At 38.1% G+C, this 14,618-nt stretch overlaps 1 protein-coding gene and 1 long non-coding RNA gene across 2 annotated transcripts in view; both read left to right on the top strand.

Moving 5' to 3' along the window:
- Positions 1 to 405: 405 nt before the first annotated feature.
- On the top strand, positions 406 to 3,222 carry LOC307065094. The gene is made up of 3 exons (XR_013811320.1): positions 406 to 455; positions 1,135 to 1,292; positions 3,147 to 3,222. It is a non-coding gene; the product is annotated as an uncharacterized lncRNA (long non-coding RNA).
- Positions 3,223 to 4,049: 827 nt separating this feature from the next.
- MTRF1 (mitochondrial translation release factor 1) overlaps positions 4,050 to 14,618 on the top strand; it is a gene marked incomplete at its 5' end in the record, with an annotated part of 55,280 nt that continues 44,711 nt past the window's right edge. The window contains 4 exons of the mRNA XM_079722124.1: positions 4,050 to 4,467; positions 9,038 to 9,129; positions 10,928 to 11,009; positions 12,128 to 12,235. Of these exons, the coding sequence (XP_079578250.1) occupies positions 4,050 to 4,467; positions 9,038 to 9,129; positions 10,928 to 11,009; positions 12,128 to 12,235 (700 nt within the window). The remainder of the gene's footprint in view (positions 4,468 to 9,037; positions 9,130 to 10,927; positions 11,010 to 12,127; positions 12,236 to 14,618) is intronic.

The raw sequence follows: 14,618 nt of genomic DNA, 5'->3' as shown, positions 1-14,618 counted from the left end.
AAGGAGGGAAGCAGTATCAGAGCTTAGGAGCCATAGATCATTAAGACAGCTTGTCTTCGTTGAATCTCAGCTCTATCACTTACTAGTTCTTTTACCTTGGACAAGTGACTTAAACTCTCTGTGCCTTAGTTTTCTCTTCTGCAAAATGGGTATTTTAGGGTTGTTGTAAAGATTAAATTAATTAATAAATAGGCTTAAGCCATTTAGAGTAGTATCTAATATGTAGTTGGTAGAAGTAGATACCTTGAAATAGGCAATACATGTTAGATATTTATATTTATGCCTAATTCTCCTTTTTATATATGTGGTCATAAACTAAGAAAATATCTTGTGAAGTTGCTAATGTGGAATTCTTGTTGCCTCTGCTTTTCAGGAAGAAATACTAGGGCACAGAGGTCAAATGACTTGTAAATGTGATCACCAATGTAAATGTGTATCCTACTTGAATATTCAAAGTAAGGCAATATATTTGCATTTTCCTGGAATTGTTTATTATTTAGGATTTTTAATGTTTTACTTAATTGATGGTTTACAAGCTACAAACTTAAATTGAGCCCCAAAATTGTGTTTATGTATACAACAGCTATAAATTCACTAAGTTGTGGCTATATATAGTCTCTCATATTTTGGATCCTCCTTATGATTAAAAAAAATACAACTTTATAGTCTCAATTAGTCATTAGGTATCTTCTCAGGCAATGGAAGCTGAAAGTACAAGTATTAACATGCAGAATCCTGCAAATTTTTGAATGATGAAAAGGGATCCTCATTTTAAAAAATCAGGAATCTCTGCTCTAGTGGCTCTTGTATATCTTGATCTCTTAATCAGAACTGTAGAGAACCTCCCTTCTGGGCTTGCCTGAAACTGTGAAAACCAAAGCTCCACCTTTGGCCTAGGGGGTTGGAGGCTGGGCGTTCGTCCGAGATAAACTACAACTCCCAAGATTCCCGGGTGGGAGCTCTTGGGAGTTGTGGTTCATTGAACACTGCGGCACCAATGCCCCGGCACCTGCCCTTCCCCTTCCATCGCAACCTACACCCTGGGCTCAGAATCCGGATGAGTAAGTCGCCTGGTCATCTCTCTCGTGGGAATTTTTCTCGCTTTTCCATTTTCTCTTTTGTTTCCTCTGTTAGCTTATTGTTAGGCACACGCCAGGACTACTCTTCTGGAGAAGAGTCGAGACGGAAGAGGCGGGATCAAGCTCTAAGCCGGAAGGGGTGAACCCGGCAGTGAAAGTGATCCGGTGCCTGTCGGGCTGAAACGTAGTGGAACACAGAAGGTTCTGACCTCCGTAAGGAAACCTAACGTCCTTTCTGTCTTTTTTTTTTTTTTTTTTTTTTTTTTTAACGTGCTCACAGTTCACTTCTCTTTTCTGGTCTTAAAAGTCTATTTTCCTTCTGCAGCTTTTTTTTTTTTTTCCCCATGGTGTCTCCCTATGGGAGACCGAGTTAGTGTGGCTTACACGTGATGCTCTTGTGCCGGCTTAGTGTCACTTCTGACTTGCCAAGGCTGAGAGTTGTTCCTAGAGTATCATTTTATTTTTAATTTTTATTTATTTTATTTATTTATTTTTGGCTGCGTTGGGTCTTCGTTGCTTCGCGCGGGCTTTCTCTAGTTGCAGCGAGCGGGGGCTACTCTTCGTTGCGGTGCGCTGGCTTCTCATTGCGGTGGCTTCTCTCCTTGCAGATCACGGGCTCCAGGCGCGCAGGCTTCAGTAGTTGTGGCATGAGGGCTCAGTAGTTGTGGCTCACGGGCCCTAGAGCGCAGGCTCAGCGGTTGTGGCGCACGGGCTTAGTTGCTCCGCGGCATATGGGATCTTCCCGGACCAGGGCTTGAACCCATGTTCCCTGCCTTGGCAGGTGGACTCTTAAACGACTGCGTCACCAGGAAAGCTCCTAGAGTATCATTTTAATCCTGTTACTGTGGGGGTGGTGGTGGTGATGGAGAAGGCTTGCTATTCTCAGGTATAGATAAACCTAGAAGGTAAACATCTTGGGATTTACTTAACATTGAGGTTCATGACCTTAAGAGTTACTTTTTCTACTATTTCTAAAATGGAAATTTAGCTAGAGGTGTTTTGACAAAAATCTTTTTGCCATTTTTTTATGTCCTTTTTCAAATGAACACACTTTCTGTGACTAGATGTTGTTATAGACCAGGGTTCCTGGTCTATAGATATTGATCAATATCTTAATTAATCAATAGATATTGATCAGAGGCCAGACAAGAAATTCAGGCAAGGCTATATTGTGGCCCCTGCTGCAGCAGAGGGGAGTGAGCAGGTTCCTTACATGGGGTGAGGGTAGGGGTTTGTCCAGGGATCTAGCAGAGGGGTGGCTTAAGTGGTCTGCCCATCCCCTTGGCTGTGTTGTGTGCATGGGGCATGTGCAGTACCCTGCTTTTGCTCCCCACCCCCTGCTTTTGCTGCCAGCCCTTCAGAGGTGCCAGTTGGGCTTTTTGGTCTCCTTTTATCTAGTTGTCCAGAATTTGCCCCAACTGCGCATGCACACAGTTACTTTTAGCCCCTATTCGTTTCTTTGTATTTTGTTGCTTAAGGAAACATTTGTCCAGGTGCAAGCATTGCAGCACTGCAGCAAATGGTCCCAGGTCCAAGCTTGTCTCAATGTGAAGACATGCAGAAACTCCTGCTGGAGGACTGTAACATTTGTGGCTACTGTGCCTTGGTGCATGCTTCCCGCAGTCCTTTTCTCAATGTGATTCAGTATGTTAAATTTCCTTAGTACAACCCTGCAAACTGAATATTTTAGAGACTATTCTGAATATTTTATTTCCTAGGAGATAACAGTATTCAAGTTAGCTGACTTACAATGATCAAATGAGCTAATATATGAATACACCTAACGTAGTAGGAACACTGGAGACAATAAAGGTTGATTCTGATCAATTTTGAACCTTATTTCAATTTTGAACCTCAGGATTTTAGGGGCAAAGTATTTTTCTTAGAACACTTTATCCTCTCTTTCTTACTCAGTAAAACCATTGTGTACATTTGTTAGCTCTTTTGATTATCTCTGTTAGAAGGAAGAACAGATAATTATTGTACATAACTAATTTCACCTAACATGTAATTTTTTAAAGTAATTTTTCTTCCTGATTGTAAAAGTAGTATGTGCTAAATGTATAGGAAACTTGGAAAACACGAAGAAGTAGAAAAAAAAAAGGAAGCAAAAGGAATCCATAATCCCACAACTCGAGATCATCTTACTAACATTTTGGTATGTTTTTAGTTTTCTTTTTTCAAAATAAAGCTCTTCCTCAACTTATGATGTGGTTATGTCCCCATAAACCCATGTATTTCATATACTGTAGACAAATTTGAAAACCTAATTGAGATTATATTGTTTAGATTCTGCTTTTTTCATTTAATATAATTATCATCATTGTCTTTTTTTTTTTACCAAACTTTCTTAGTCTGTTAATATGTAAATTTTCCGTCCTTTAGGATCTCAGCTAAAAGGGAAGCAACTTCGAAGAGTGATTGCACAGTTGGGAATGAAAAGCATTGAAGTCTGAACAGGCAAGCTGCATTCACCTCAGCTCTGCCTCTGTCTGGCAGAATGAGTAGTTACTTGACTTCCTTGGGCATCTGGATACCTAAGAATTAGACAAGGAAGTAGTGTTTCCTTCAAACTTTAAAAATCTATTAATATGTGAACCACCTAAAGTTTGCATGATTATTTCATACTTGTCAAGAGCTTATTCACACACTCAATTTTAGCTTCTGGGTACTTTCTAGAAAATAGCTGATTTAACCATTCTATTGATATATTTATTAGTTACACTCCTACTCATTTGCCTTAGTTAATTATATATGTTGAATGGGTAGAAAACAGCACTACCTTCATTTATGTTGTTATATTCACAGATTTGAAGATTTGTTTTCTTTTTGTGGATTATTGAATTTAGGGACTGTGTTGGAGCTGGCTGAGGCAGTGAACTGAGCAAGATTTCTTGAGGCTCCTTCTAGCTTTTATATCTGTGGAGTTGATATTTCTCAGATTGTGTTTATTTTGTTTCAGATGCTGAAATGAATCGTCACCTGTTTGTTTGGCTTTTTAGACATCCGTGTCTTAATGGTCACCACCAGTGCCATGTCCATCTCCATTCTCATCAACTTACACAGATACCTCTTGACACAAGGCTGTGGGTTTTTAGACGGAACAGGAATCCCATTCTCCATTGTCTGTTAAGTGAGAATTGGTCCAGGAGATATTGTCATCAAGACACCAGGATGCTCTGGAAGCATAAAGCACTACAGAAATATATGGAGGACCTGAGTAAGGAGTACCAAACACTTGATCATTGTTTGCAGCATATCTCTGTGAGTGAAGGGGACCGGAGGTCCTTGAATCAACGACATGCTGAGCTGGCACCGCTTGCAGTCATTTACAAAGAAATTCGGGAGGCTGAACAAGCCATTGAAGAATTAGAATCAATGTGTAAAAGTAGGTAAAAGATGTGTGTGTACAAGTACAGGATTGATTTTCTAAGTTAAAGATATATTGAACACAGTCTTTTAAAAAGCCTGCACATAGTAAGCCCTGCACTTGGAAAGGACAGGACTCTATACTCTGGGTGTTTGAAGTATTTCAGCTACTAAAGAGCAACTGCTAAGAGACCGAGGTCCTTGTGGTACTTGCCAAGAAGCGCTTAGGGTCTGGGAGACTAAATATTGACCTTTTCAGAAGCTTTAATTTATTAATAGATCTTTATTGGGCACTGTCCTATGTGCTACATACCAGGGACACAAAAATACAATTCCTACCCCGTCAGAGGGCTTATATGGTATGGGTATTATTTCATCACCCCAAAAAGAAACTCTGCACCCTTTAGCCATCTCACGCCAACCCCTCCCATACCTGCCAGCCCTAGACAACCACTAATCTACTTTCTGTCTCTTTACAGTTACTTATTTCAGGCATTTTATATAAATGGAATCATACAATATGTTACCCTACATGACTGGCTTCTTTCGCTTAGCATATGTTTAAGGTTCATTTATGTTGTAGCATGTTTCTGTACTTCATTTCTTTTTATTGCTGAATTATGTCCCATTGTATAGATATACTACATTTTATTTATCCATTCATCAGTTGTTGGTTATTGAGTTTTTCCACTTTTTTGGTTATTATGAACAATGCTGTTATGAACATTTGTGTACAAGTTTTTGTGTGGACATATAGTGCTAAGTTGTGTGGCACCTCCATGTTTAACCTTTTGAGGAACTGCCAGACTGGTTTTCCAAGTGGCTGAACCATTTTACGTTCCATCCTCGGTGTATGAGCGTTCTGGTGTTTCTACATCCTCTCCAACCCTTGTGATCCGCCCTTTTGATTCTAGCCTTCCTGGTGTGTGTGAAGTGGTATCTTACTGTGGTTTTGACTTGCATTTCCCTGATTAACGGTGCTGAGTGTCTTTTTATGTGCCTATTGGCTGTTGTATATCACCTTTGGTTAAATGACTATTTAGATCCTTTGCCCATTTTTTAATTGAGTTGTCTTTTTATTATTGAGTTGTAAGAGTTCTTTATATTACAGATACAAGTTCCTTATCCGATATATTATTTGCAAAAATTTTCTCCCATTCTGTGGGCTGTCCCTTGAAGCACCACAGTTTTTCATTTTGATGATGTTCAGTTTATCTTTTTTTTCTCTTGTTTGTGTTTTGGTGACATATCTAAGAAATTATTGCATAATCCAAGGTCACAAAGGTTCACATCTGTGTTTTCTTCCAAGGGTTTTATATTTTTAGTCCTTATATTTAGGTCATTGATCTATTTGAGTTAATTTTATATATAATGTGAGAGGTGTTAATTTTTAATTTTAGTATCTCTTAATATTTTATTGCCTTAACATTTTTTCTTTTATGAAAAATTTCCAAAATATACAGAAGTTGAGAGAAAAGCATAATGAACTAACCTGGGATTCAACATTTATCCAAATTTTTTTTTTTAAAGGACATGAGCCCTCTTTTTTTTTCTTTTTTTAATATTTATTTATTTATTTGGTTGCACTGGGTCTTAGTTGTAGCATGCAAACTCTTAGTTGTGGCATGCATGTGGGATCTAGTTCCCTGACCAGATATCGAACCCGGGCCCCCTGCATTGAGAGCATGGAGTCCTATCCACTGCGCCACCAGGGAAGTCCCAATCCAAATTTTGCTATTGGCTTTTATTGTATTTTATTTTTAATATTTATTTATTTGGCTGCACCGGGTCTTAGTTGCAGCACACCGCATCTTCAGTCGCAGCATGCAGGATCTAGTTTCGTGTGATGGAACCCAGGCCCCCTGCATTGGGAGCACAGAGTCTTAACCACTGGACCACCAGGAAAGTCCCTTGCTATTGGCTTTTAGTTTAATTTATAAACTTTCTTTTGTGCTCCATCCTGTTTCATTAAGCCTTAGAGATGTTAAGCAGCATTGAGGCCAGTCACAGGTATACCTGTAAAGTCCTGGATGTCCAAAGCCTTACCTTTTTCTGCCTTCTCTTAGTGGTCTGTGAGTCTCTCACTTTTTTTTTTTTGGCCATGAGGCATGCGGGATCTTAGTTCCCTGACCAGAGATTGAACATGTGCCCCCTGCAGTGGAAGTGCAGAGTCCTAACCACTGGACCGCCAGGGAATTCCCTCTCACCTCTTTTAATGAGGATTATTTTTTACTCTTTCACATAATGCCACTCAAATTTGTAATTAATTAGTTTGGGAAAGTTGCTTGCACATAATAGGAGCTTACTAAATGCTTTCCAAATTAAATTGACGTAACCTCTTTCAGCCACGTTTGTATCGTGTACTATTAGTAGCTTGGATTAAAGTATTAGTAGATTGCTTCTAAAGTTTCTTCTACAATTCTGCTATTTTATAATAATCGTGATCATAGCTACATTTACGAAGTCTTAGTATGTGCCAGGCACTAAGGTAAGTATTTTACAAATATTATCTCATTTGAAATGTTCACAGTGACTTTATGAGGTAGGAATTATTATTAATATTCTCACTTTATAGATGAAGAAACTGAGAGGTTAAAATGCCAAAGGTCACTTAGCCAGTCAGGAGAGGAGCCGGAATTTGAACCCAATCAAGGAGACTCCACAGCCTCTGCTCTTATCCACTGCACAATGATTCAAAGTCCAGCAGGGTCTACCTCTGTAATATATCTTGCATGAGTCCTCTTCTGTTCTTTCCACTAGTTTATATTTTCATTATATCTCAGTCCTAGATGATTACAATAAATTCCTAACTTGTAGTTTCACCTCCAAGCTTTCCCAGCCTAAGTACAACCTTAATCATATTTCTCTCCTGCTCTGAATTTCCAGGAACTCCCATTGCCTATAAATATAGATTGCTTGGCTTGGCATTTAATAGTCTCTGCCGAGTGACCCCCACCTCTCTGTGTAGTATATTAATTCCCTTTGCATATTCTCCCTTCCAACCAAAACAGACAATTTGCCGTTCCCTGAATATACTCACACCATCCCATGTCTATGTCTTTGCTCATGTTGTTAACCCACCAATTTCACCTTAAAGTTCAGTCAGCTTACAAAGTATGGCTTGAATATCATCCTCTGGCTTCACTCCCCTCTGTAAAACGAGTATGATTGCCTTTCTCTGTTTTATGTTCTGATCCATTATGTAATTGTCTTAACTTCAGTCCCTTTCCCTTCCTCAAGTACAGGGCCTGTGTCTTATTCATCTTTATTTCCTGCAGCACCAAACATAAGGTATAATAGACTCTTGAATCTGTTGATACAGTGAAATTGAACTAGATTGGATCTTACAGTTCAGTAAATAATAAAAAGCCACAAAAATAATTTTATATGATTGCAAATCAGCAGGTTTTTCTGGTACCTCTGACCCGAGACTTATGTGCACAAGGGTGAGGCCAGTAGCGATATTACAATTCTGCAACAGGTGATCCATAATTAGAATTGAATTCAGATGGCACCTTATCTAGGAACCTTCCTTAAGGGTTGAAGTCTGGGTTAGACCACCCTTTAGGCCTCGATGGCACTGCCCATACCACAAATTGTAATCAGGTGAATGTGTCCACCTTTCCCACCAGACTGAGCCACTTTTGCCCTGAACCATGTTTTATTCATCCTTGTGTCCCCAGCAACTGGCAGAGTGTTTAGCATAGAGTAAGTGTGAAATGTTGAAAGCAGGAATGAGGCATAGAATCCCGCCAGACCCCCATGACTTCCATGACTAGAAAAGAATTTTAAAGAGCCTTCTCTCCTTTATGAGTCTTCATTTCTCTTTTCTTCTTTATTTTTAAGAATCAAAAATTTCTACCTCATCTAGCACGCATCACCAGTGACAAATGGAGTCTCTGGGCATCTAAAGCAATGGAGTCAAAGGTTATGGGATCCACCCTACTTGGCCACTATCTCATTGATAGCTTGTGTTGTTAGAGCTCCATGATTTAACTTTCTGCTTTGAAATGATGTGAAAATGACTGTTCTTTCCATAAAGCAGAGGTTTGCAAAGATGTGTGGTTTTTTTTGACCCATATGGTGTATTTTAAAAATGTTTACTAAGTATGAACATTTCAAGAGGTTTCAGAATTTTAAGAGGTCTTATTTCTGACTTCTCTTGAAAAAAAAAAAAAAAAGGAGATTCTAGCCATGCTACATTACTCACAGTGTGCTGGGTAATGGCTGCCAGCTTTAGACAAGAAATGGTCACCCCAGTTTACCCTGAAACTTAGCTTATTTGGGTTTACATTTAATTAGCCAGTCCCTTTTAAAACCTGTTTGATTAATCACTGATTTCTATAATTACTTATAGACATTCAAATTACCAGCTCCTTGAGGCAAGATTGTACTTGTTTTCACACTGAGTTTTTTGGACACACTTAGCAAATACTTACTTTACATTCTCTAACTATTCTGTTATTTTGTATAATCCCTTGCCTTCACAACTGAAATAAAACCTAGTAGGTAGAGATTAGGTAGCTATTTAAGAATTTCTTTGTAAGTATTTAAACATTTTTACCATTATTTCTGTCGATGGTTTGTAGGTCTAAATAAACAAGATGAAAAGCAGTTACAAGAACTTGCTTTGGAAGAGAGGCAAACCATTCTTCAGAAAATCAACATGTTATACAGTGAGGTATGTTTTAAGAGGTAAACTAATCTCAGTAATATTAATGTAAAGGAATACTATTCTTGCTAGACTGTTTTGCTGCTCAAAGTATTTTCCAAACACCAGTTGATTAAGTCTTCTCTTATGATGATTGATAATATTGGGTTTAGTGCTGTCATTTACTACAGAATGAGATTGAAGAGATTGTGTTGGCAAGGAATGAAACCACCCCCCCCCCCAGACAAAAGTATTCCAAAGCTGAATCTATTAAGTTACCAGACAAGGGAACACATGCTACTGAAGAAATTTACTGCAACATGGAGAAGAGTCAGGGGGTTTTAAGTCTTAGAAAGAGGGAGCGGTACATGGTAACTGGGTTAATTAAGGATTGAAAATTTGCATTCAGGATAGAGTGGAATGAATCCAAGGGCGTAGAGACAGTGGATTAATACCAGTCTTTAGTCCCTTCTAGCTCAATGGATGGTTTGTCTAAAAGAAAATGAAAATACAGTGCTATGTACTACGTTCCCCTTTGTCGTATTTGCCATCCTCCTACCTTCAGTCTTCCCTACCCTGGGAATCCAGTAGAGAGACTTTTTTTTCCTTGAAGTATAGTTGATTTACAATGTCGTGTTAGTTTCAGGTGTACAGCACAGTGATTCAGATGTACATATATCTTCTTTCTCAGATTCTTTTCCCTTATAGTTTGTTACAAAATAGTCAGTATAATTCCCTGTGCTATACAGTAGGTCCTTGTTGGTTATATATTTTATATATGGTAGTGGATGTATGTTAATCCCAAACCCCTTTTCCCTTTGGTAACCATATGTTTGTTTTCTATGTCTGTGAGTCTATTTCTGTTTTGTAAATAAGTTCATTTGTATCTTTTTTTTTAAGATTCCACATATAAGCAATATCATATGATATTTGTCTTTCTCTGTCTGGTTTGCTTCACTTAGTATGATAATCTCTAGAGGGACTTTTTGAGGGGTTGAGGAGGATGAGGTGGAGGTATCAGTTATTTTGTTTACTGATTTAAACAGCTAGTCAAAAGCAGATGTAGGACGTCTGACTCTTAGTCTACTATTCTCTCCTGCAGGCTATATCATTTCTAGCAGAGATGGACTATTTCAAAAATTGTCAGTAGGGAAAATCATGACACATAAGTACTTTCAGTTTGATTTGAAAGACCTTTTAGTAATAATAAAAATAAAGTTGCTTCCCTTTTCTTCCTAAGAGGTAAGTTGGTTGCTTTCTTTATTAGAACGCCCCTTTTTTTCTGGTCGCACTGAGAAACTATTTGAGCCTTACCTTGGGAATCCTCAATCTACTCTTTAAACAGCAACTCTGCTGAGAAGACAGGGCACGGCCTGGTGTCCGTCCGCTGTCATTTATTGTGGGAGAGAATATATAATCATATGTTAAAAGTCCTCATTTTCTCCAAATGAAGACTTTCAGAGCTTACTTCTTTCATTAGATGAAAGAAGCTACTGTTTAAGACTAATCAGAAGCAAAATTTGAAGAAAATTGAATGGAACACTGGACTTTGATCTAAACTTTTGCATTTTAGAAAATTAGGATAATTTGATAGCATTGTAGAAAATACGCCAACAAGTAACTTCATTGTTAACATGAATCATCATTTATTTTAGGCCTAATTAGGTCTACTTATTAAAGCATTTTAGGACCAGACCTCTTTGAGATGCTCTATGATTTTGTTAATTACTGATTTTTTAGTATTTGGGGGTCTTTTATCTAAGTTCAGGGAATAGCAGTATACCATGGAAAATATACACACTAATACTGATTTTTTTTTCTTTTTCAGCTTCTCCAGAGTCTAGTGCCAAAGGAGAAATATGACAAAAATGATGTTATTTTAGAGGTGACATCTGGAAGAACTACTGGAGGTCAATAAAATAATTTTATTGTAAATGATCTTTAAAAATACTTAAAGGTTACCTTGATATGACACACTATAACTTTAAAAGTCTGTTAAATGTGTTTCACTTCGGAAGTACTCATTTCTCAACTCCTAAGGGGTTTTTACTTAAGGAGGACTCTCTAAGAAATTTGTGCTGATTCTTTTTAAATTTTTTATTGAAGTATAATTGATTTACAGTGCTGTGTTAGTTTCTGGTGTACAGCAGAGTGATTCAGTTATAAATGTATATTTTTTCATATTCTTTTTATTTTGGTTTATTAAGCATATTGAATATTTTCTATCCTACTGTGCTATACAGTAGCACCTTGTTGTTTATCTATTTTATACGTAGTAGTTTGTATCTGCTAATCCCAAACTCTTAATTTATCCCTCCCCACCCCCTATCCCCTTTGGTAACCATAAGTTTGATTTCTATGTCTGTGAGTCTGTTTCTGTTTTGTAAATAAGTTCATTTGTGTCATATTTTAGATTCCACATGCAAGTGATATCATATGGTGCTTGTCTTTCTCTTTCTGACTTACTTCACTTAGTATGATAATCTCTAGGTCCATCCATGTTGCTGCAAATGCCATTATTTCATTCTTTTTTATGACTGAGTGGTATTCCATTGTATATATGTACCACATCTTTATCCATTCCTCTGTTGATGGACATTTAGGTTGCTTCCATGTTTTGGCTATTGTAACTAGTGCTGCTGTGAACACTGGAGTGCATGTATCTTTTCTTATTAGAGTTTGCTCCAGATATATTCCCAAGAATGGGATTGCTGGGTCATATGGCAACTCTATTTTTAGTTTTCGAAGGAACCTCCGTACTGTTTTCCAGAGTGGCTGCACCAATTTACATTCCCACCAATAGTGCAGGAGGGTTCCCTTTTCTCCACAGCCTCTCCAGCATTTATTGTTTGTAGACTTTTTGATGATGGCCATTCTGAGCAGTGTGAGGTGATACCTCATTGTAGTTTTGATTTGCATTTCTCTAATAATTAGCAACGTTGGGCATCTTTTCATGTGCCTACTGGCCATCTATATGTGTTCTTTGGAGAAATGTGTGCTGACTGAATATTTTTATATTTTCTCTTAGGTGATATCTGCCAACAATTTACCCGGGAAATATTTGATATGTATCAGAATTATTCAAGCTACAAACACTGGAAATTTGAACTTCTGAATTATACACCAGCTGATTATGGTAGGTGTGTTTGAGGATTTGTCCATAGATGACGCTGGAAGTTGTTTTTCTTCTGATATTGATTAGAACCATGTTGTCCCATTTTTTAAAACATTTGACCTATATCTACTAAATACTGTGACATGGGCTCATCAATCACAGTGGCTTACTATAGTAGAATTCTTACTATGGGAGAAGAGAGTGGGAGGGAAGGAAGTATTCTCCTAGGAAGGAATATCTGAATTAGAGAAACTTTCCCTATGGAGGGTTGATATATGCCTTGCCTGAAAAATCATTGCTCTGTTGTTCAAAGCCAAGATGTATTAAGGTTTTTACTCTAAAGTACTAATGATGTGTTGGAGGTTTATGGGAATGTAGAAAAAGTTAGTCATTTGTCTTTATTTTCAAGAAGCTCCCACCCTAACTGGGCTGATAAAAACTTAGACAACATAAACACTAAGAACCAATGTGAGTCTTTAAACTTTTAAATCTTCAAGTATGTTAAATCAGAACATCTGATAGTAATTCTTTTTTTGTTCGATTCTCTTAATCCATCTGGAAGTTTTTGTCTGCTTGGTTACACAAAGATACACTGTAGTAGACAGAGGGCCCATGAATAATAACCCACAAATTATCAAAGTGGGGAAAGAGGATTCATGTAAGTTAAACAATCGAGGGAAATGAAAACAAGTATAGAGCATAAGTAAGGTTGTGCATCATATGGATTTGAAATACAGCCAGTGGTTAGGAAAGGTGAAACAGGAGGGAAGGGGGCAGGGCGCAACCTTTGAAAGAATGACATAGCCCAAGAACATGACATAAACTGATTAGAACCAAATGAGTCCAAGATGGTGGACAAGTTGACTTCCACTAGACCTTGAGCCTCAGTATATGCTCATTGTAATACATCAGCAAGCTAAATGACACACCGACCTGTGCCATGACAGTGCCAAGGCCAACCATAAGGATGAGAAATTGGGTGGTGGCCCAATTCCTGGAAATCCCTGCCCCGTTCCCAAAATAGCTGGAATACTCCTCCCACTCATTAGCCTATGAAGTTACCCACCCCTTAAAAACTGACAACCCCATACCCCCATGCTGCTCTCACCTCCTGAGATGGCCCACACTATATCTGTGGAGTGTATTTCTCTCTAAATAAATCCACTTCTTACTATCACTTTGTCTCTCACTGAATTCTTTCTGTGATGAGACATCAAGAACCTGAGCTTCATTAAGTCCTAAAACCAGGTATGTGATCTCAGTTGGAAGACTGTGGGTTTTGGCTGGGTTTGAGTCCTAGCCATGTGGGTTCAAGTCCCAATCAGGGTTTAGGCTGGGTTCAAGTCCCAGCACATGGGTTCAAGTCCCAATCTGAGGTGCATGGTTTCAAAGGGAAGACCAACGAGAGCAGAGGGAAGGACCAATTTGAGCAACAGCATGGTGGTGGGAAAGATCTTGCTGTGTGTGTAGAAGCGAGGAAGCCAATTAAGCCAGAGGATATTTGTGATGAGAAGTGAGAGGAAATAGGTTCAAAAGAGTAGATTTTGAGCAGACATTAAAGCTGAACAGGCCTTGATTGTTAGGGAGCTGTTGAAGATTTTGCTAATAAGAATATGATTTGATCAATATATATTTTAAGAAGATTCTTTTTTTTTATTGAAGTATAGATGATTTACAATATGGTGTTAGTTTCAGGTGTACAGCACAGTGATTCAGTTATGTGTGTGTGTGTGTGTGTGTGTGTGTGTGTGTGTGTGTGTATATATATATATATACATATATATATATATATATATATATATATATATATTCCTTTTCAGATTCTTTTCCCTTACAGGTTATTACAGAATATTGAGCATAGTTCCCTAAGCTATACAGTAGGTTCTTGTTGGTTATCTATTTTCTATATAGTAGTGTGTATATGTTAATCCCAACCTCCTAATTTATCCCTCCCCCCACTCTCCTTTCCCCTTTGGCAACCATAAGTTTGTTTTTAGAAGATTATTTTGACAGCAGTGTGAAAGATGGACTGAAGAGGCTAGATTTAAGGCAGATGGCAGAGAGCTTATTAGAGTAATCCAGGTATGACTAAGAGTTAGAACTGGGAGTAGGGACACATATGAGAGAACTTCAGATGAAGAATGAGCAAAATTTGTAACTGACAAGAGGATTTATTGCTTGCCCACTATGTCCTGTGTGCAGTAGGTGTCGTTTGCTCTTCACAACCCTGGGTATTGTTAATCCCATTTTACAGATGAAGATCTAGGCTCAGAGAGTAAGTAACTAATCCAAGATCACACAATAAGTAATGGCAGTCCTGGGATTAGATTTAAGTCTGTCTGATCCAGAACCACACTACATCCCATTAGTTTATTCTGATACAAAGGAGATGAGCCACAGGGAT

The sequence above is a fragment of the Hyperoodon ampullatus genome, assembly GCF_949752795.1.
Source record: "Hyperoodon ampullatus genome assembly, chromosome: 16".
NCBI classification, from domain to species: domain Eukaryota; kingdom Metazoa; phylum Chordata; class Mammalia; order Artiodactyla; family Ziphiidae; genus Hyperoodon; species Hyperoodon ampullatus.
The sequence above is the reverse complement of the archived record's forward strand: the minus strand, read 5'-3'. Positions and strand labels throughout refer to the sequence as shown.